General features: G+C 43.5%; 1 protein-coding gene across 6 annotated transcripts in view; it reads right to left on the bottom strand.

The window, feature by feature from the left end:
- CYFIP2 (cytoplasmic FMR1 interacting protein 2) overlaps positions 1–23,740 on the bottom strand; it is a 112,418-nt gene that overhangs the window by 6,882 nt on the left and 81,796 nt on the right. For all 6 annotated transcript variants that reach the window (XM_065874235.1, XM_065874231.1, XM_065874234.1 and 3 more), the window contains 2 exons: positions 4,675–4,747; positions 4,115–4,209 (listed from right to left, as the gene is read on the bottom strand). In XM_065874235.1, the coding sequence (XP_065730307.1) occupies positions 4,115–4,209; positions 4,675–4,747 (168 nt within the window). The remainder of the gene's footprint in view (positions 1–4,114; positions 4,210–4,674; positions 4,748–23,740) is intronic.

Here is a 23,740-nt window from a genome sequence, read left to right as displayed (position 1 = left end):
ACCTGTGTTTCGAACACAAGAGGGAACCCTGATTCACGGTGACTCATCTTGATTCTGGTGGCAGAGAAAGATCGCTCCAGTGCAGAGAAGCTGCCACAGTTAGCTAGAAATACTTCTTTTCAAAAACCCTGACCCCAGTGCTTGACTCTGTTCTCACCAGGCAACTCCCTGTGGTAGTATCTGGACCCTGACAGGGCTCCCCACTTTAGAAAGAGAGTACCTGGTACAGCGAAGATGCTCAGTAAATAAAGAACCCACGTTTGTTCTCAAGTCATGGTTATTCTCCTTCAGAAATTAATACAGAGAGTTCTGGCTTACTAGTTAACCTGTGCATTTAGTTAGTCTGTACCAGTCCTCAGGGCCTGACAACTGTGGGAGGATCTGAAGAATTAGCAACAGGGTTTATAAACCTGCAGACAGATTTTGAACTCTAATGACCACCCCCCCCCCGGCAACCAGAGCCAACCAAAGGGCCTTGACTGAAATGGTTAGGGGCTTTGCCCCTTTCCTGAAAAACTGTTTACCTTTATGGGTTTTCCTATGAGCTACAAGAGTAAAATCTGGAAAAAAATTTGTAAAAATGTTATAAGAAAATAAAAATCTCCCGTAAATCCCATCACCCACAGATGAGCTTTCTTAAAATACTTATGTATGATTTATTTGTGTTTATGTATGTGAGCGTGTATATGTATCTATTTTAACACAGTTTGGGTCACACTATCTACATTGTTTTTTTCTCTTAAGATACTGGTACTAAAAAAAAATTTCCTTTAGTATATTCAGTAATATGGTTTTTTAATGGCTACATAAAATGGCCATTGACATACGTCATTTATTTAGTTCTCTATTCCTGTTGGTTATTTTAAATTGCTCGCAAGTTTTCATCATTATAGACAACTTGTAAGTAATTATCCTTATATATTACACTTTTTGAGCTGCTCTCTGGTTATCTTCTTAGGATAAAATCCTAGAAGTAGAACTGTCCAGTCAAAGAGTATAAGCAGTTTTAAAAGGCTTTTGTTACACAGTGACAAATTAGTCCCAAGAAAAGCTGAACCACTGTACACCTTTCTGTGTCAAGTCTGTTCCTTGTGCCTTTAGCAGTACTTCATTATCATGAAGAAAAGTTCTTAGCCAACTTGCGAAATGAGCTATATCCTTCTCTTTCACGTTGCATTGATCACTGGTAAAGCGGAACACTTTTTCTCCTGTTTGTTGGCATTTATATTTCTTAGGCTGTGAGTTTTCTTTCATGCCCTTTTTTCTTTCTTTTTGCTTTTAATTAATTATTTATTTATTTTTGGCTGCATTGGGTCTTCGTTGCTGCACGTGGGCTTTCTCTAGTTGAGGTGAGCGGGGGCTACTCTTCGTTGCGGTGCGTGGGCTTCTCATTGTGGTGGCTTCTCTTGTTGCAGAGCACGGGCTCTAGGCACTCAGGCTTTAGTAGCTGTGGCACGCGGACTCAGTAGTTGTGGCTTGCGGGCTCTAGAGCGCTGGGTCAGTAGTTGCGGCACGCGGGCTTAGTTGCTCCATGGCATATGGGATCTTCCTGGATCAGGGCTCAAACCCGTGTCCCCTGCACTGGCAGGCGTATTCTTAACCACCGCGCCACCAGGGAAGCCCTCTTTTTTCTTTTGATATGAGTGTCCTTCTAATCTGAAAAAGTGCACTAAAGATTGTTTGTTGCATATACCCTCAATCTGTGACTTTGTGTTTCATATATATATATATATATATATATATATATATATATATATATATACACTATGTGTGTATGTTTAACATAAATTTTAGCCATTTCTGTTCCACTCAGTGGGGAATTTTTTTCTCTCTCTTTCTGCCATTCTTTTCTGAGTTAACAAGGGTATAGAAAAAGCATCTGTGAAATCATGTGGAAACATATTTCTGCATGGAGTACTTTGATTATATTTAGGATACTTTGGAGAAAAATAACTCCATGCTCGCTCTCTCCTTTCTGTTTTTTAGAAGCTTTTTACTTATTTGTTTATCATAGTGATTGTGAAAGGCAGCTCAGCTAAAAAGACAAAACAGCTATTCGCCCATTTTATAGATGGGAAAACAAAGACCAAGATATTAAATGTCTAGCACTAGATTATGCAACAATTCAGGGGTAAAGCTGGAAAGAGGAGTCCTTCAACTCCCTGACAGAACATTAATTCGTGATAGCACTGGGCAACAAACCAGGTCACCTCAATTTTTCCTAGAAACAAATACAAGCAATGCAATACAGTTAAACTCTCCCAACATTAAACATGTAGCAGAATTTCCCTGTCACCAACCTAGAAGTTCTGTGAGTTCCCTGAACCCCAGCAAGCTTGGACGTTAATATTTTAAAAATGTTTCTCTGGTCTACAGGAGGACTAAGTTTTGGACTATTTCTTAAGGGCTGGGAGACTTATAAAACTGGCATTTCCTCTCGGGCAGAATGTCTAGGCTTTTGTTTGTTAAACATCAGCATTTGACAAATTGAGATTTCTATCAGTCCCAAGGAAATAGTGTTCATCAGAACACGGAAGGAATTCACAGACTTCTAAGTGGAAACACATGCCGAAGCCTGGGTGTGAGAGGCCAGATTCTTGTAGGATGACACCAACAGTGGAGCAGACACATTTATATGTCGCTGGCTTGGGGGATTTCTCCCTAGAAGGCAATCTTTAGAGGATCTCCTGTGTTCAGCCCCGGAAGGCCAAAAAAGAAAATGTGCATATTTCACAGTATCTACATTCTCTCTGTGGTGACTAAAGAACCCAAATGTCACTGAATGTTTAGTCACTGTTTTCAGTAGGAGGTGGGTGGCCTGCAGGGGGTCTGGCTGGGGCTGCTCATCAGTGTGACACCTGGGCAGATGGGGCCCTGTCATGGGCTCCAACACTTGTCACGTTTTTCGAGAGAAGAGGCCGCCTTCCGCCCTCTGTGGAGGATGAGAATTTTTCTGATTCATGAGCTTTTGTGATGATAGGAGAGAGGACCTTAGGGATGCTAGTCCAAGAGCGGATCTGAATCCTAAACCTTTTAAACAGTCGGTTTTGGGTTTTGTGGAACAGAACAAGCCATACTGGCTTGTCTCGCTGCAGTGCCCTGTTTTCTCTTCTTCCTGAATTCCTACCCTGATCCGTGCCCTGCCCCACCACCAAATGCTTGATTCAACTTGAATCAACTTGAAAGGAGACAGCACATGCTGTTTGTTTCATCCCTTTCCCCTCCAAAGTATCTTCTTTCCTGACTGCCTGCACGGTTTGTGAGTTCTCCAAAGGCAGGAGAATCTCCATGTTCAGGTTTGTAAAAATGAGTTTTAATTACAGATTTAACACCTGAGCTCATTCACCTTCAAAAATATTAGAACATTACAGATAAATCTGCCTTCTTTGATCTCCCCACCCATCTCTGTTCCTTTCATCTTTCTTCAGAGGTTGCCACCATTATGAACTGGGTGTTTTTCATTTCCTAGGAAAAGTTTTACTTAATATGGTTTTTTGATATGTGTTTTAAAAAATACAAGTAGCATCATGCCCCATGACCTGTAGTGCAACTTGCTTTATTCACCTAACCATGTGTTTATGGTCTGTCCACACTGATGCATCTAGATCTGATTTTTTTCTTTTCATTATTATGTAGCAGGTATTCATCATTTGAATGATTTTACCACATTTTACTTAGTCAACACTCTACTGATTGACATTTAGGTTGTTTCCAGTTTTTTGCTTTAACAAACAATGTTTACATCTTATGTTCCTGTAAGAGTTTTTTTTTTTTAGCAAAGATACCCAGAGATGAACTGCCGGTTCACAGGGCGTGCGGTTCTAATTCTGAGAGATAACTCAGCAGAATTCTTAATACCTAACGGGGAGTGACAGACACTTGTGTGACTTCCTTCTTTCTTGGCAGGATAGATGATACTGGGTGCAGGCCTGAGAGTCAGCAAAACTCATTCAAGACCTGCCCTTGCCACTAACAGGCTGTGTGCTGTTAGACTTTCTGTTTCTCTCTCTGGGCCTCAGTTTCCCCATCTGTACAATGAGGAGGTTGGACCAAATGCTCTCTCTCCCTCTAAAGTTCCTGTTGGTTCTCCGAGTCCGTGATAGGAGGATCGTACCTGAGGGGTCCCCAGCCGCTCTATCAGAGGGACCAGGTGAAGTGGCGCGTACTTGGCTTCCAGGCGTTTCATCCGGACCTCCAAACGCTCCCCCTCTGCAAAAGGAACAGTAGGCAGAAAATGAGATTCAGGGCACACCGGGGGAAACGGGGAAGGAAGAGCTCTCAGAGGACCTGGTGACGTATTTGTATTCCAACATTTGGATGGAGTGTGTAGAACTGTTTTCCCTGGTTCTGGCAAGTGTGATCAGGACCCACTACAAGGAAAATGTTCTATTATCTGTGCCCAACAGTGGAATCATCTACCTCATGGGGTGGTGAGTTCCCCATCACTTGAAGGATTTAGACCAACCAAGCTAGACAGCAACTTACTAGGGATATTCTAGAAGGACCAAGGCCTGGAGCATTTGGAGCACACATTTCCACTTCTGTGACTACCCAATAGCTGTCCAAAGCTCTCAACTTCTCCATTTCTGACCGCACATCTGAGTTTATTGGGATTAAGTGAGCATGAGGTGCAAATTCAGACTGGCCATTTAGCTGCTGTCAGTGGTTTCTTACCTTTGATGTAGACTCTAGGCAAGATGTTTTGGAAGGGTGCAGCATGGAGCAAATCACAGACTTCCTCCTGAGACTGAAAATAGAGAAGGAGGGAAAGAAAGAGAAAACCATTTTTATTTTAAACCAGAAAGAATTTTCATTACTAAAAGCTTGAACACTGGAGTCAGCCAGACCTGGGTTCAAATCCTAACACTTCTACTTAACTAGCTGTGGGATCTTAAGCACGTTGCTTAACCTCTCTGAGCCTATTCATTTATCTGCAAAATGAGGATGAGAACAGTACCTATTTTAATGGGTTACTGTGAGGATGAAGTGAGAGAACGTATAGCCTCATAGCACAGACCCTGGACATTTTCATTACAATCTTATAAGGAATTTGTTGAAAGAATTCAAAGTGGCAGTGGGATCAAATAGAGATGATGGACCCAGACTATGTTCATCTGGCTAGCTGTGAGGCCTATAGGCTCAAAGCAGGTAGCTAGACCAATCCTCCAATCCAGTAATACAGGATGCCTCTGTGTGAAGGCCTGGGTCTGGTTGCTTTTCTCCACCTCAGACTCCAACTGGTGAGGGAAGAGGGACTAGGACCCAGACAGGTTTTGATGGGGACTCTTTATGCATAAAAGTCAAGGCTAAAAGCAAACGTGTACTACAAAGCCTGGAGGAGAAAGTTTGGGGGAGGACAGGCCTGGAAGATATGGTCAAATGGGCTTACTGTACCAGGACCAGCTAATGATCACTGGATTTCAGTGACGGGGAAGGGGACCTACACGAGCCACCCTCCACGGGTCTTGGTTTCTCTTCTTTAAACTGTGTGGGGATCTGGATTAGGTAAGATCCAGCCTTCATTCAACTCTGATACTCTTGGCTTCTAAAGCATCTTGAGAAAATCAGGATTGTGAGGGCCCTTGGCTTTCTTAACCGGGCATGGGTAGAACATGGCCATCCTGGAAATATAGCAGGCCAGCTGCTCAAGAAAGAAACCCCTAAACTCCCTCAGTCTTTGAAGTGAGGATGACAGAAGGAGGACAACTGAACTCTCCAGAGAGACCTGCTTGATCTGACTTGTCATTCTCAGTTTCTTAGCCAGAGGGGAAATTTCCTCACTTTCTTAATTAATCTGTTCCTCCCCAAACCAGTAAATTAAGTAACTTGGTCTTTACTGCTATGTCTAAGCTTAGGTCCTTTGATTCATCATATAATCTGAAAACTTGCCTACTGATTATTCAGGCTACTCTTCATTCATTAATATGGTGAATTACATGGATTGATTTTTTTTTTTTAATTTTTTAAATTTATTTTTGGCTGCGTTGGGTCTTCATTGCTGCACGTGGGCTTGCTCTAGTTGCGGCGAGCAGGACTTCATTGTGGTGTGCAGGATTCTCATTGCCGTGGCTTCTCTTGTTGTGCAACACAGGCTCTAGGCACGTGGGCTTCAGTAGTTGTGGTGCGCTGGCTCAGTAGTGTGGCACACAGGCTTAGTTGCTCCGCGGCATGTGGGATCTTCCCGGACCAGGGCTCGAACCTGTGTCCCCTGCATTGGCAGGTGGATTCTTAATCACTGCACCACCAGGGAAGTCCCTATATGGATTGATTTTTGAATGATGAACCAGCCTTGCATTCTTGGGGTAAACTTCACTTGGTGGTGATGCGTTATCTTCTTACGTATTGGTGGATTTTATTTGCTAATATTTTTGGGGGGATTTTTACTCTATATCCATTAGAGACACTGATTTGGAGTTTTCAAGTGTCGTCGGTGTTGGTATTGGGGGTAATGCCGACCTCATAAGTTGGAAAGAGTTCTATTTTTTCTATTTTCTGGAATTGTTATCATTTCTTACTTAAATTTTTGGTATTCTATTTTCCGGAATTTCTATTTTCTGGAATTGTTATTATTTCTTCCTTAAATTTTTGGTAGAATTCACAAGTGAAACCAGCTGTATCTGGAGTTTTCTTTGTTGGAAGTCTTTTTTTTTTTTTTTTTTAACTAGGTATACAATTTCTTTAGCACATATAGTACTGTTCAAGTTATCGATTTTTTTTTAAGTGAGTTTTGGGGTTTTCTGTGACTCAAAGACTTGATTCCTTTCATCTAAGTTTAATTTATGGGCTTAGGGTTGCTTGTAGTATGCCTTTATTATCCTTGTGATGTCTGTGAGATCTATAGTGATATCCCTATTTCATACCTGATACTGGTAATTTGTGTCTTCTCTTTTTTTTTTCTTGGTCTGGCTAGAGGTTTATGAATTTTATCAATTTTTTTCCCCAAAGAATCAGCTTTTAGTTTCATTTATATTTCCCTATAGTGCTTCTGCTTTCAATGTTGCTGATTTCTGTTCTTATCTTTATTATGTCCACTCTTCTGATTGCTTTGGGTTTAATTTGCTTTTCTTTCTCCAGTTTCTTATGGTGGAAGCCTAGACTACTGATTGAACACCTTACTCTTTGTTAATATACTGTAACATTTAGGCTATTCTTCGATACCTCTAGTAATCAAGAGCTCAGTACTTCTGGAGGCAGCCCAACCCATTTTTGAACAATGCTAATGGTTACAAAGTTTTAAACCAAGGCAGCCTCGCAGTAGTTTCCATTCAAGATCCTTGTTCTGCTCTTTAGAGTATTACTGAATGTGTTTTTCTAGCCAGATTCTTCAGCTACCCTTCCATCTTTCTCCTCCTTTCAGGGCCGAGCACCTTACAAGAGCTTTCTACCTCTCTCTCCGTTTCCCAGTCTTCACTTCCCTTCACAGCAAACAAAAATATCATGCCCAGCTATAACACGCCATGGCAATGGCTATGGCAAAGATTACTGAAGGCTGCTCTGTCACCAAGTTCAATGGATACCTTTCAGTCCTCGTACTATGGCATCTCTAATGTATTAGGCACTGTCTTCCCTCAGTTACTATGACAATGAGTTCTGTGGTTTCCATTATTTTGATTTCTCCTTTTTAGATTCTTTTGCAGGTTTGGCTTCTAACCACCCTTTAAATGTTGGTTTTCTCCAAGGTCCCTCTTTCTTTTTTTCTCCTCACTTCATTTTATCTACTTTGTCTCACCTACTCCCATGTCTACAAGCACTGCCTTTGATTCACCAGCTCTGTATTTCCAGCCAGGCTTCTCTTTCAAGCTCAAGACTTGGATATCTACCTCCTTACTGGATATTTCCACTGGATATTCCACAGCTCCACATTTCTAAAGCTGACCTTCTTCTCCCCTTCTTATCTGAGGTTCCTTTGCTCCCAGAATGGCACAATAATCTCCTCACCTGCCCAAGTCTAAAACCCAGGGTTCATTTTTCATCTCTCTTCCTCACGTCCCATGACCAGTAAGTCCTCATGTCTTGGATTCTCTCCACATTTCTCCACATTGACCACAACACTATGAGCTCCTTAAGGGTAGGGATGCCGCCTCTATTTTTACCTTTTATCCCCAGTGCCTAGGACATGATAGTCTCTCAATAATTATTTATTAATGAATGAATATTTGTTATCTCACGTTTCTTAGATGAATAAATGAATTTTTTGATCCACATGACTATCCTCCATATATGAGAATACTATTATATCCATTCATCCAACAAACATTTATTGAGTACCAGGCACTGTTCTAGGCTTTGCAGATATGATGTTGAACGAGATCGCTGTACTCACGTAAGTTACATTGTAGTTGAGAGAGATAAAAACAGGTAAAACACACCAGAAAATTTCAGATAGCGGTAAGACACAATAGGGTACCAGGCTAGAGTAGACTGGGAGTGGGGAAGGGACTACTTCAGAGAGCGTGGTTAGGGGAAACCTTTTTGAGGGGGTAGATATTTAAGTAGAGAATGGAATGAAGGAGCCAGCCATGTAGATATGAGGTGAGTGCAATGGTGCTGAGGCAGAGAGTAAGCTGGAGTATAGTGATGCAGGTAATCACAGTACAGTCTTAGTTCCTAACAGAAGGGAGGGACCAGATCATGCGAGGTCTCATAGTATGGTATGAAGTCTGGAATTTAAGTGCAATGAGGAATTACGCAAGTATTCCAAGAAGAGGATTGGTACACATGGCCCTACTGCCAAGTTTTCTTATCTTTCTTGTTTACTTTTCTTCCAAAATTTTCAGTTGCACCTAGAAATGTCTTCTTACTAGGAAAGTTGCCCCCTTGCATGAATATCAACTTTCTATTTTGTTAATAAAACTGACCTTAGAAGCCACCTTAGGGGATGGAGAAAGGGGAAGAAGGCTCTGGGCCCCCTACAACAAGACCAGTGTTGTTGCTTTATTCATTTTACATGATGAGCTTCCACTTCAGATTTCCTCGGGGGAGACAGGAGTGTTCCATTTAGCCCCCCTCTGCACCCTGCGCCTCCCACTCGAGTTTGCAACCTGCAGGACCAGAGGTTCTTTGGGGGTGCTTCCTGTTGGCATGCTTCCTGTGTATTCTCCACCTTGTAATGCCATTTGTTACTGAAGGTGAAGAAAGAGAAGGATGTGGTTTCCTCATAGAGGTGGGAAAGCATTTGCCTGGAAGGTCCCCAAGGATGAGCTATGTGGCCATTTGCATGATGAGGGTGGCTACATACCCTGCAACGCCTTTTGTGGAAGGTGCTTGCTTGGCATTCATGAGCTGAGGCCATTGCGACTGATAAAAATGTCCAGTTCAGAGCACACCAAAGCCTGTGTCAGGGATCTGAACAGACTTCTCTGTGGGCACTTAGGCTAATGCACACCACCTTCTCATCCAACCTCTATCCTAAAGGATGGCATCTGGCCTTCCACTCTGCTAGGAACCCACCCAGCCCCTAGACTGTGAAGGCCACCTAGAGTGGGTTTCTTCCCCACTCCCTGCCGGCTCTTTCTGCTCCAGCCACAACAGCTTTCTGTTACTTGAATCCACCGTCTGCATATTCATCACTGAATTTCTGCCTTCTCTCTGGAATGCTCCCTAACCTATCTCTCCCACCCCGCCTCCTTTGCTTAGTAAACTCCCACTTTTTTTTTAATTAATTTATTTATTTTTGGCTGCACTGAGTCTTCGTTGCTGCACGCAGGCTTTTCTCTAGTTGCGGAGAGCGGGGGCTACTCTTTATTGTGGTGTGCGGTCTTCTCATTGCAGTGGCTTCTCTTGTTGCGGAGCACGGGCTTTAGGCGCACAGGCTTCAGTAATTGTGGCACGCGGGCTTCAGTAGTTGTGGCGCACGGGCTTAGTTGCTCCATGGCATGTGGGATCTTCCTGGACCAGGGCTTGAACCCTGCATTAGCAGGCGGATTCTTAACCACTGCACCACCAGGGAAGTCCTCCCACTCTTCTTTCAGATCTCAATTCAAGCATCATTCCTTCCAGGGAGACTTCCTGGACCACTGCAGTACCTCCCTGTCCATGCGGTTCCTTTGTTATATGTCCTCAAAGAACCAAGCTCTTTTCCTTTCAGCATTTGAACTCAATTTGTATTATACATGCCCACATGTGACTATTTGATTAATATCTACCTCTCCCTACTGGAATGTAACCTTCAGGAAGGCAGGGACGATGATTATTTTTGACCATATTTTACTCGCAAGAGTAAGCACAGTGCCTGGCAGATAGTAAATGCTCAATAAGTATGTGGAATAAAAGTTGAAAGTCTGTGACACATAAGGGAATTGAGAATTAGGACAGAATCCTTCCTATTTTCGGTTTGCCTACATAGGCATAGATGTTTCCCCTTATCAATAAAGGAAGTATTTTCTCTTCAATGTACTGATTACCTGTATGAACACTATGTGAAGTATTTCTAGTAAATGCTCCATAAAGCTGGATTTTCAGGTGTCTTTTCATTTTCTATTCCTCTCCCTCTTCCTTCCTGTTTTTTCCTACTTGTATGTATTTACTACATTTTCTACATTAAATATATATTACTTCAAAAAATTAATCTGGGAAAAAAATCTGAAAGTAATTCTTCTTAACTTTAAAGTAAGGAGCTTTTGGGGTCTTGATGCTGGAATCAGAGGGAAGGAAACAAGATCCTTGGTCATGACACTTGGCCCAGCAAGGAACAATATTTGCATAGGATTAATAACATGAAAAATACTTTTGTCTTTTTTCTCTTTTTTTTTTAGGCTACACTTAAGGAACAAATCACAGATGCAGAACAAAATACAAATGTTACAAAAAATACAGCTGTACCAGTATAAAGGTAAAAGGGTAGCTGACAGGAGGTCGGAGGTAAAAGTCTAGGAGTGGAAACTAGGACTGTTAATTTCGAGTCAAAATACTAAATAATGTTACTGAAAGAAGCAACAGAGGTGTAAGTAGATTATCTCTGATTACAAGGGAAAACAACAGAAGTAATAGAATGTAACATAATCAAATACTGAGAGGAAGAGAGGGAACAGATGTAAATGAGCTAAAAGTCTTATCTTTCCAACTAGGGAGAAAATAAGTATTGTTTAAAGTTGCTCGTGAAGAAATAGAGGTTAGCCTCATATTACGAAGCGTTATGGAGATAACAACTAACAGAACTAGAAACAGAAAGGATTAAAGCAGGTTGCCCTGGGGATTGAGATGCAGGTGGGGAGACGCCCAGCGGAGGCAAGAATGATCTTTTTCACCATAAGCTCATCTGTACTATTTGATTTATCACGTGCAATTAAGAACAGTTTAAATGAAACACAATGAAGAGGCTGGATTAAATGGTCGGTAAGGGTCCCTCCCCTAGACTCTGTGCCAGGTGCTTTGTACCCGTTGCCTGCTTCACAGCTCTGAGCACCCTGTGACATAGGTCTTACAATTCCCATCCTACCTGTGAGGACGCTGAGACTCTTGGGGAGATGGAGTGTCCCAACCAGGTCCACACAGTGATAAGGAAGCAGCAGGGATGACACCGAGACCCAGGGCCACCTCACTTCCACACCCAGTGCTCTCCCATAGTCGCCTATGCAGCCAAAGCCTTGGGAAGCTTGAAATATACCCCCCCGCCCCCATTATATATACACTTTATGAAAAACACATTCACTTATTAAAAATAGAGACAGGAGGAAATTACTTTAAAATCTCACTACATGCGAAACGTTTTAGCCTCACTCCTGTCTGATAGGATCACATCATTTCTTGCTTTATTTACTAGGTTTTTGGTCCTATCAACTAACATACTTTAAACTTAAAAATTGTGACATACATATGCAGTTTGAAGAAGAAAGAAAAGAGTCTTGTGCCATCTTCTAGCTGAAAAACAGGCAATTACTGAAACCTCTGCTCCCCAAACTCCAGAGGTAATTTCTATCCTGAATTTGTGTAGACAATTTCTTCACAGGCAACTAATTTTTGAAGTTCTACTGGTGTGATTCCAAGGTAAATAACCAGACCGCTCATGTGGTCAACCTATCCCTATAAATTCCTTCTTCCTCAACCCTCCCAAACCACAACATTCTTGTCCGTCCTGCAAAGCCCTATTCGAGATTCACCTTCTAGGACTCTTCCAAGACCCTTCAGTCTACAGTAGTTTTCTTTTAAAAAACTGATCAGAGCTCTTATTCATTCAGGTCCCTCACCAAGCCGGTTGAGCTCTCTAATCCAGCCCCAGCCCAGGGTGCTTCTGAAGAAGAATCAGAGCAGTGTCTCACATCCCACGCAAACACTGATCAAGAGTCTTTTCGGAGGGACTAGCCATACTCAGGACCTGCATTTTACCTGCCATGAAAGGCCAATAAGAGGAATATAGAGAACATGGGTATAATACTATGTAGAGAACAAACAAGGACGTCCCAAATTCTCAACACTTTCATTCTAACTAGGATATAGCCTGAGCAGAAATTAAGCCATTCATTCATTCATTTATTCATTCAGCAAATAGTACGCATCTGTTATACCAAGTCTCTCTGCAAGGTGCTGGAGATACAGCAGTAAGTGAGGCAGACCTAATGCATGGTCCTTACCAAGATGAGGAGGAAAACAGGTAAAATGGGTAGTTCTAGTTAAGTGCTACAATTGGGGTACTACAGGAATATATAATAGGGGTAATCAATCCAGATTTCTGGGGAGAATGATACGGAAGACTTTCTGGAGAAGGAAATGCTAAGCTGAGACGTGAACAAGGGCTAAGTGTTGGACAGGTGAGGGTGAACAGCACCTGTGAAAGGCCCCAAAGCAGGAGGGACCACAGTGGGTGAGGGGTTGGCAGCTGAATAAGACTGAAGTTTTCAGTGCTGGGGGAAGGTGGCATGAGGTGACGAAGGAGGCATGAACAGGAGGCACAGCAGGATCTTGTAAGCCTTGCGCAGGTGTTTGGACGCTATCCTGATGGTTTTAATCAGGAAAGTGGCATGATCACATCTGCAGTTTCGCCTTTTGGCTACAAGAGAGAAAGCACTGGGGGAGGGCAAAAGGGGTGTTGGAATAGGCCAAGTAAGAGATCGCAGGGCCTGAAGCAGTGGCAAAGGAGACAGAGAGCTGAGAGCAGATATCAAAGACCCAACTACAGACTGGATATGACAGCAGAGGGAGGGAAAGGACACCCATGCTGAGCTGTTCACAGGGTCAGAAGACACAGTGAGTTTGCAGGCAGGAGGAAGCTGAGATCAGATCCTGGCAAGGTGAATTTCTGTGGACATTCAAGAGAAGATGTCTAAAAGGCAATGAGACATAAGGCCTAGGGCCCCCCAGGGTCCACAGAGCGGATATGAACTTGGGAATCATCAGCACGAGGATGGAAACTGACTCCAGGAAAAAGGAATACACAAGTGCGAGGGTAGATGTGAGTAGGTGCTTCTCCAGGTGACCAGACCTTTCCAGATATTTCAATTCCTCTGACTCTATGAGACCAAAGAAAGACAAGGTGCAAAGTGGTACCTGAGATGAAGGGGAGACTGATAAATTCTGGGCATGTCCGTGTCTACCCATATACACCTGAACGGGGGTGGCAGGCCACCTTTCCAGCCAGGTGTGAGGCAGAATGCTACCCCCATGCACTTGATGCTCCCTCTTCCTTCCTTCCCTCAGCTCACCAAACATCCATTGAGTGCTTACTGTTTTCTGACTGGAGTGGGGCCTGGATGCTACAGGAAACATGATGACAGGCAAGACTGGAAAAACTAGATTTTAATGAAGTTTATCATCTAGTAGGGGAAGAGGGTTAAAGATACCTGTGACTGGGAAATAAACAGAATTGCTAGGTGCAAAAGAAGTCTGCAACCAAGGGCTCTAGAGACTAGCAGGAGGGAGAAATAACACCAGGAGTCTTGCAGAGAACAGGCATTCGATAAAGTGTGTGCTGAACACGAGAACTGGGGGGAATGAGGTACTGATGGCCCTGAGATGGGCCTGGGAGGATGGGCAGGAAATGTGCAGTCACAGACAGAGGGAAGATAAGATCGGAGATGAGATGGCTGGTGTGTAGAGAGCAGGAAATCATTTGCTCAGCGGGCGAGTAACGGAGGGGTGGGCTGACGCGGCTGCAGGCAGTCAGACCCCTCAGCTTTAGGCGACTTCCTGGGAAGGCGAGTCAAAGCATCCTTGCTGGGCTGTGGGAAGACGAGGGAGGTGTCTCTGGTAACCCCATTTCACACAAAGGCTCTGGGAAGTAGGGACCTAGCCCCAGCATTTTGGGGCTGTAGAAACTAAGACTCAGGGATTCAACCATTTCCCCAGAGGCTCATAGCTGTCAAGCACGGAGGTAAGACCTGAATCCAGGATTTCTGAGTTCAAAGATATACCCTTTCCAGGAGAGTACCTGGGAATCAACCTGAAATTGGGCTGAGGGAGCCTGATGTAACACACCCTGGCCTTCCCCTCTGCCTCTTGATGCCTTTTTGGTCTTATTCTGTGTCATCGTCCCTAGACTCAGCAAAACAATTTAAGTATAAGGCACTGCATATTCTTTTGGATATAGGCAGGGTATATGGTAATACTTACCTAATAAAGAAACGTGTGATAAGCTGTAGCTGAGACCTCTCGGAATTCTCTTGCTGATCTAGGTCTGGCCTGACCTGCACTGGGGCTATAGGACAATCATCTTTTCTAAAACCAACCTTACCCTGTTCTTTCATCCTGCTCTGCTGAATGGACATAGGTCTTCCTTGAGAGGGACGAAAGCACGAGGACTTCCGTGTGCCTGTACCAAGTCTCAAGTTGGGAATGCTGATTTAAAAACTCTAAGTGACCAGTTAGAACCTGCTGGGTGGAAGATGTCCTCATCATCTGAGTTCCCCTTACTCATCATGAAGCCCAGCGGACCGCGCCACCCAGAACCTTCAGAACCACTGGACTGCACACCCCAAATGCTGGGTGTTGGGAGGGAGAGGCTGGGCCTGCAATACGGCCAATGCAACAGCAAGGGCCCCAGGGAACTATGCTCATTGCAAATCACTGGAATGTGAAATTAGCAAATTCATGGACTGGGAAAAAAAATGGAATTAAGTCTGAGTTTTAATTGGAACAAAGACCCACAGTCTTCCTTCCATCTTACTGCCCTGAAATGGAAACAGCTGACTGGTTAATAATACCTCATTAGCGTCCTATGTCTTGCCCTTTTGCCTTGCTATATGGACTGTACATCTGACCAAGAGGAAGTGGGTACTTTAGGTGCCTCCCAGATACCAAAGTAGGACAAACTCCAGTGCTAGAACATCAGGACAATGGAGCAGTCTCCAGGGGTCTCAGACCACTCTTTTTTTTGGGAGATAAGGATTTGTTTATTTTTTGGGGGAGATAAGGATTTATTTTTTTGGGGGGGGGAATCTCTAGCAGGAATGACAAAAAAGTATCACCCAGGGCTGCTGTGAATGGTTTATGCAGATAGTGTATTGTTCAAGGGTATCCCATCCTAGGGGATAGCCAAACATATCGTAGACATCAGAGATCGATTGTTTATAATGATTTTCCAGCAGATGTATTTTGTTCCATAAAAACATCAATATATTATGAAAATAATTCAAAAGAAGGAGATGGAAGATCTTGAGAAAGGATATCCCTTCATGATTTGCCTGAAGACAACATATGTGCTAGTGATGGCCCTGAGGTCATCTCATGTACCAACCATGACCGAGAGGCAGTGGCTGCTTCTGGAGAGGATTCTGACATCATACTTGGGCTCAGCAGGATGGATTATTAATATCTGCCTTGGGTATAATAGGGGCAATGGCACTCAAGCTACAGATTTGTTATCCCTGACTTCTAAGGTCCATCAACAACAACAACAACAACATTTTAATCACTTTACATGTGTTATTTGACCTGACATTTGTCATTTTCTTCTGGAAATGCACCCAATACTTAATTCACCCTCTAGGAAAAGACTATCCTTTGAAAAACTATTAATTTAGTGGACACAGCTTTTTTTCTCAGATATACTGAGATCATTGACATATAATATTGTGTAAGTTTAAGGTGTATTACGTGATGATTGATACCCGTACATACTGCTAAATGACTGCCGCGATAGGTTAGTTGATACATTCTTCACCTCACACAACTGCCATCTTTGTTCTTATTGTTGCGGTGAGAACATTTAAGATTTACTCTCTTAGCATCTTTCAAGTATATAATACAGTGCTGTTAAATACAGTCACTGTGCAATGTGTTAGATATATTTTTAAAACTGTCGCTCTAGCCCCTTTCTTTCTGGCTATTTTTGAAAAAATAGAAGATGCAGATACATTTTTGTTTATAAAAGGAAAAATGTATAACCCCATCATCCAGGGGTCATCACTGATAACCTTTTGGGGTTTATCCGGCCAGGTTTTTCCATGCATAAAACATTTAAGCATATATTTTAAATAAGAATGGAATATAAAATATTATTCTTCTGTAATCTACTTCTATCACTTAGTGTATACTATCAACATCTCACCAAGCACAGTACAGAGTTTCTACTTCAGTGTTTTCCTTTGGTTTGTTTTTGTTTTTGCCTGGAGGTCTTTTAGTTCCCCCACACCTTTTCCTGAGCGATCTTCCTACTCCTCAAAACTATTTGACGGACTTCCCTGGTGGTGCAGTGGTTAAGAATCCGCCTGCTAGTCCAGGGGACACGGGTTCCAGCCCTGGTCCGGGAGGATCCCACATGCCGCGGAGCAACTAAGCCCTTGCGCCACAACTACTGAGCCTGCGCTCTAGAGTCCATGAGCCACAACTACTGAGCCCGTGAGCCATAACTACTGAAGCCCACGCGCCTAGAGCCCGTGCTCCACAATGAGAAGCCACCGCAATGAGAAGACTGTGCACCACAATGAAGAGTAGCTTCCCACTCGCCACAACTAGAGAAAGCCCACACGCAGCAATGAAGACCCAGTGCAGCCAAATATACATAAATAAAATAAATAAAAATTTAAAAAACCCACAATTATTTGATAAATGAATACCCACGAATGAACTGGCTTGCACAGCATTATCTTTCTCCCAAACAGCCTCAGCAGACTTTGTATTTTAGCGGGGCTTCTAAAGATCAGATAATATTTCAAATCAACAAATTAAGTCTCTTAATAGGAGAATTTCATATATTGTGATAGAAAGCAGAAGAGATGCTTTTGTTTTGGGGGTGCTCTTGGTGCCCCTTGAATTATAATGCCAAGGGGGTAAATGTGAGCAAGCAATAGGGTAGAAGCCAAGGATATAGTAAGATTCAGCCTTGGTCCTGGTGCAGATCTTCAGGGTACCGCGGATTCCTTATCTCTAGCCTGACCTTCAAAGTCGGCCGTGTGCTTGATGTGGCTGGAGTGTGCAGCCAGGGTGAGAGTGCTAATAAAAGACGAAGTCGGAGGAGAAGGTACAGCTGAAAAATCTGGGCCTCACAGGCCAAAGCTGGGAGTTAGCAGAAATTAACAAAACATTATACATCAACTATACTTGAATGAAATAAATTAAAAGAAAAGATTTTTAAGTACAGTGAGAAGCCACCTGTCAGTTTTAAGCTGGAGAGTTGCACGATCTGATTCACAATGGTATGAAGATCCTTTTTGCTGCTACATGGGCAAATCAGCTGTCTTTTATCCCCTAATGCTTTACCTACTAGTAAATTCCACCCAGAGCAAGAATGGAAAGGCAGTGACCTTCAAAGAAGCTGGATGGAAACATGTCTCTTAAGTTAAGCACAGGGAGAAGGCATTATTGTTTTCTTTTCTCTCGAAGACCTAGAAGCAGAGGGAAAGTCTCCCTACCACGGGCCCCTGGGAGGAGGGCAGCCGACAGTGGTGTCCTGCGTGCTCTCCCAGCGGTGCTCAGAAACCCGAGTGGCCTCCTTCTAATTTGGGCTGGCCAGCTTCCCCAGCCTCGGCTTTCTATGATCTTGAACTGCTATTTCCTGCTCACAAATCAAACAGATGGGCAGCATGAGAGTCGTGGCTGAGGTCAGCACTAGCAGATGCCTCTATAAATTACAAAAATGAGGTCAGGGCTTCCCTGGTGGCGCAGTGGTTGAGAGTCCACCTGCCGATGCAGGGGACACGGGTTCGTGTCCCGGTCCTGGAGGATCCCACATGCCGCGGAGTGGCTGGGCCCGTGAGCCATGGCCGCTGGGCCTGCGCGTCCGGAGCCCGTGCTCCACGACGGGAGAGGCCACAACAGTGAGAGGCCCGCGTACAGCAAAAAAAAAAAAAAAAAGAGGTCATAAGTAGCTCTGGGGCATATGTTACCAAGAGTAAATCCCAACTAGCGCAAGTAGCTGAAAAGAAACAAAAGCCATCATAACTTTTCTTCCTCTTTATATATCATGTGACCCTTTTTCATCTTAACTTTCCAGATTCCATGATTCAGTTTCCTTCACACACCCCTCAAGTTTGTGTTATGAAAAATGTTAGACGTACAAAATATTTGAAAGAACAATGAACATCCTTATACTCTTGATGTAGAGTCCCAATGAACATTTTGCCATATCTGCTTTGACTGTCTCTGATTTACTGAATCATCTGAAAGTAAGCTGAAGCCATTGCATCACTCAGCCTTAAGTACTTCAGCATGCAATTCCTGAAAACAAGGACATCCTCCTACGTAACCTCAATATCATGATCACCTATATTAAAAAGTTCTTGATATCATATAACATACTAACATTTCCTGGTTGCTCTTAAGCTGTTTCTTTTATAGCCTTTTTTGGGGGATCTAGGATCCAACCACGATGAGTTTTCTAAAGTGTGAAGACGAAGCAATTTCTCTACCAAAGAAGTATTCCAGTGATTTCCCTCCTTTGGGAACCGCTGTGTGTTCCTGCTTCAGTACAGGGTCCTCCCTGGGAGAAGCTAATGAGTGACAATTGCTACACTTACCAAGTGCCATTTACTATTACTATTGCTTAGGACAACCCCTAACATATTACGATTCTGAGAGTAGTAGTCGTTAGAGGATTAGTAAGAGCTAAAATTGCTCGCTGTTAACAGAGCAGGTAAAAATGAAGAGATTTTTGAAGTCAGGATGCAAAAATACTGTATTGTAAGGAACCCACGTAAAAATTCAAGGGATGAGTATTTTATTTTTGTATTGTTTTCAGTCTTAAAATTTTCCTTTTCTATCTTACTTAATTTAAAACTGATGAACTGTGGATTTCCATGAAATACCACAAAACTTCATGTTCCCAACTCACTCACTCTAGGGGGCTAACTGGGCATTTGACTTCTCTTGGTTAACAGATAGATTCAGGATACATATTTAAAAAAACAGGGTCGGTGTGATCCTACGCGTGTCAGATTCCTGTAGAACAGCATTAGACTCTACCTTTAGGCTCTGTTTCTGGGTGAATGACTACATACCAGTTTTAGCTGATTTCCTAAGGGGAATCATCAAACCATTTTCAAAAACAGTATTTTCATAAATAACATTCTGAGTCTTGAGGCAACAAAGACAATAACACTAACACTTCTTTTTTTTTTTCTTGTCTTTGTCGAGTGAGCGTGGAGAAATGAGCTGGAAAACTAGAGGTGGGGCACCCCACAGCAATCCCCACCCTGGCTTTCCCGCAGGAAGGGGGTGGCGGGGGACAGGGCCTGACCAGAGAGCCCAGCGGTCTAAACATTCCCTTATATGGATGCACATAGATGTCAGTGTTTCCTGCGTGCTGATGTTAAGCCCCAAGGATACAGGGCGTGTGCAACAGCCATGAAATGAGGCTTCCCACATCCACCACGACCCTCCTGTGCACAGAAAGTACGAGCTGCAGCTTCCAGCCCCTCAGTGGGGACTCCAGGTGCAGTGGAAAGTTCACCTGAGGCATGCTCCATCTGGTCCTGCTCCGTGGGCCCCTCACTTCCAGAAGCTCTCTGTAGCCCTGGCTGAATAAATCAGTAATTGAATTTCGTGTGTGTGTGTGTGTGTGTGTGTGTGTGTGTGTGTGTGTGTGTGTGTTCTTTCCCCACCGATCTGTGCCTCACTTGAATAATGCTATATATTACTTACTATGTCTCACCTCCACCCCCCGAATTGTCAAGGGGAAAATGAATTATTATTCTGGATCAGAATCATGTCTGGTCAACTAGGAAAGATCTACAGCCAAGAAACTGACCTCGAAAGTAGCTTTTCCTTCCCTCAAATGCATGTCTATGTCAACCAAGGTTGGCATTTTCCCAAGGGTGGGAAATGCGGGTACAGTGCAATGGAATTTCATAATAGTGAGTCACAGCGAGAACGTTTTTTCCTTTTCAGTTTCCTATTAATCTTTCTCACAAGTTTAATGAGAAAGTCTCCACTTGGAACCAGCATGTCTTACTACTTCTGTAACATTTGCTGATCTCTGTTTTTAACAGAGAGAGCGTGCAGGTCTCAGGCTCAGGGCCTAGGCACACAGCAACTGGAATTATACCATCGTGTTTCGTTTTGATGGAATTTATTATTCTGGTTGCTTTCTAATGACAGCAAGAGAATATTGTGTTTTAAATGGAAGTGATATGAAGTTTCCTTTTAAAATAAGTTTAAGGTAAAAAGTTACTTTAAATACAAATAGGACCAGTGGTCTGCAGATATGGCAAGAACTGTGACGACAACACGTCAACGACCAAGCTTTGGCAATACTAGTTAAGAAGACGCCTTCTAGAACAGGGGCTCTCCACTCTGGCTGCACATTACCGTCAAGTGTGGAGCTTTTAGGCATTTCAGCCAGGGCCCCACTGGCGAAAATTCTGTTTTCCTTGGAGTGGGATGGGGCTCAGACATCAGGATATTTTAGGAGTTTGAGTGATTTTAACAAGACCATTACACTACCTCCTGGGTGTTTGAAGATCTGTAACACTTAGTAGAGCAAACTGTACCAAACGACCCCCGAACCCTCAGCTTCTAGGCATTCTATCCACTGGGGTCTCGTCATAGAAAAGTCATCAATACAGAAGTGAGTAACCAAGGCCCTGATTTTGTGGCAACTACCGGCAAGGTTAATGACATCAGCATAGCATATTACAAGGACAGAGGTGGCTTTGGACGAAGGTGACTGACCGCCTCTGTTGCCCATTGAATGGCGGTATCTTGAAGATTTTAGAGGTCCAACAGGCATGTCTCTACTCATCATCTAGGACAGAGATGACATGTTCCTGCCCCCACTCATTGAGACTATAATTAATGAGCTCTGTATTTGGGGCTGAGGATGCAAATGGGACCCTCACCTGGGAAATCTTTCCTATCACTCTCACCCCTCCTCTGTGTTCCACAGATCAGTGCTTGTTTGATGCCACTTTTCACTCAGTTGTTCTGAAATAGGCTGGTCACTCTCCAAACTTTTTTGACCACACACTTTCATTAGTAAAATTTGAGCAAACACCTCAACTAGCACGTATTTATTTGATCAACTCTAGACAGCTGTCACTGTTGAGCGCTGTGTTAATAAACAGGAGGGCTGAATTTATTTCCTGTTTTTTTAGTAAGTCAATAGCTAAAGGCCCTGAGATCATCCTGCCCAACCCCCAGAGGGCTAGCCCTCCATATTGAAAGACAGAGGGTGTAGACGGTGAACAGTGCCGTCCAGGAAGTGATGGTGTCCAGTGATCGGTGAGCCCCGGAGTCCCACACACTGCCTGGCCTGTTGGGGGGTCTCAGTCATGTCTGAAGAACCAAAGACTCTTACTGACAGACCATTTTTGCCAGGAATCTGATGAACCTAACAGGTGCGTTTCCCAGATTATGACAGGTCTGAAAGGATGTAAATATATTTAAAAACGGTAAAGCCACGGAAAGGAAAGGTATTACTGGGAGTCAAGATGCCTCCTTCCCACAAATCCTGGCTCGTCTCCAGTTGAGAAAAACACTGTGTTCTGGGTTTGGGCTGGAGGAACCACTCATACAGTCAGGCGGAGGGGAGCCACTTGATGGTGCGTGGGTATGGGGACAGAATTCGTGTTCTGCGTAACTGGGGGCATCTTTTCTCAGGGTGAGGAGCAAAATAACCCTGGATCAAGTATAGGTGGAATATGGAGTGACAGTCTGAGGTGGGTGGTAGAGGGTGGGCTTTTGCTTTAACTTCCCATGCATCAGGGAGCGTGAACATTTGTTCAGCGTGGGAGTATTTCCTCTTAAGGGAAAAAAAAAAGCAATAAAGGCTTACTGCACTAAATTCAAACAATAATTTAGAGTGCAGGGTAAAAGTAGAAGATTCCTAACCCCTGTCTGTCCCTGCCTCCCTCAGACCCCACAGAGGTAATCATTCTTCTCAGCTTGGTGAATATTACTTTTCCAACTAAACAAAGTAAAACACACACACACACACACACACATATGTATGTATACATGGAAAATTAATATGTTGGAACGTAAACACACTGGAATGTGAACAGTGGTTATCTTGGTGCGGCACTGTGCTCTTTGTCTCCTTCTTTCTGCACCTCTCTGTTTTCTAGCGATGAATTTATTTCAGTGATGCAATAAGAAAAGCAAAATGAAAGAAAAGGGACTATAAAGTGGAAGCAGGAGATAGAGGGGTCAGACATGGAGCTGGAACTAAAACAAAAATAGAAACAAAAGCCAACAGAGCAATCTGCAAAGCTCAGGAGAGCAGCTCTCTGGCCCTGAGTATGTGAACCGTGAGGATCTTGGGTTCTTGTCTCAACTCCTGCACTAGCTGAGTAGCTGTAGCTCTGAGAAGGTTATCTCCCTCTGCGGGACTCAGTTTCCTATCTGCTAAATGTGGAACTGGGATTGCACCAGATCAGTGGTACTCAACGGAGGAGGTTTTTATTAGGCAATATCTGGAGACATTTTTGGCTATCATAACTGGGGAGGTACTACTGGTATCTATGGGGCAGAGCCCAGAGATGCTGCTCAGCACCTTGCCACGCACACGACATGCCCCCCCGCCCCGACAATACGGAGTATCTGGCCCCAAATGTCAGTGGTGGTGATGTAGAGACACCTGCCCTGGATGGCCTCCGACAGCTCTCCCAAATCTGACCAGCATTCAGTTCTGTGAGTTTGGGCCTGAACTGTCCTCACGTCCTGTAAAGATAAGTAATTCTCTCATGACCGACCACTATAACCATGGCTCACTCTGTTATACGGAGGAGAAAATAAATAAACAACAGGCCCAAAGGCAGGGAACACTCTCAAGCCCTGCGTGGGAGGCTCTGCAGACTGAAGGGCTGTCTCCACAGGGACTCAGGCCCTCCCTTGCTCCCATGAAAGAATAGGGCCCTCTCCTGGTGTGCGTTGGCATAACAAACAATGGGCTGATGGCTCGAAAACCACACAAAATTTGAAAACTTGGTGATAGTGGAATAGTTCCCTTATGATTTCTCAGGGTAAAAGATACTAGAGGAAATTCTAGTCATTAGGAACAGAATTTCCTTTAAAAACACAACAGCCTTATAAATAGATACCTAACAAATACGGTCCATTTCAGATTCGATTCAACAAGTATCTATTAAAAGCCTGCCATGACCAGCCCTCTGTGGACACTTGATAAATGACAGACTCAGCACTACCACTGTGCACAGTGGGGAGAAAGACGGCTTTTCAATCAGATGTGTGGAGACGGCTTTTCAATCAGACGTGTGGAGACAACTTGGAAAGAAATGAAATTGAATTTCTACCTCCCACTCAACACAAACATCAATTCCAGGTGAATAACAGACTTAAAGGTCTCTTACGCCTGGAAAGGCTGAACTCTAAAACTCTGAGAAGATAACATATCTTCATGACTTAAGGGTAG

The sequence above is a fragment of the Phocoena phocoena genome, chromosome 3 (genome assembly GCF_963924675.1).
Source record: "Phocoena phocoena chromosome 3, mPhoPho1.1, whole genome shotgun sequence".
NCBI classification, from domain to species: Eukaryota; Metazoa; Chordata; class Mammalia; order Artiodactyla; family Phocoenidae; genus Phocoena; species Phocoena phocoena.
The sequence above is the reverse complement of the archived record's forward strand: the minus strand, read 5'-3'. Positions and strand labels throughout refer to the sequence as shown.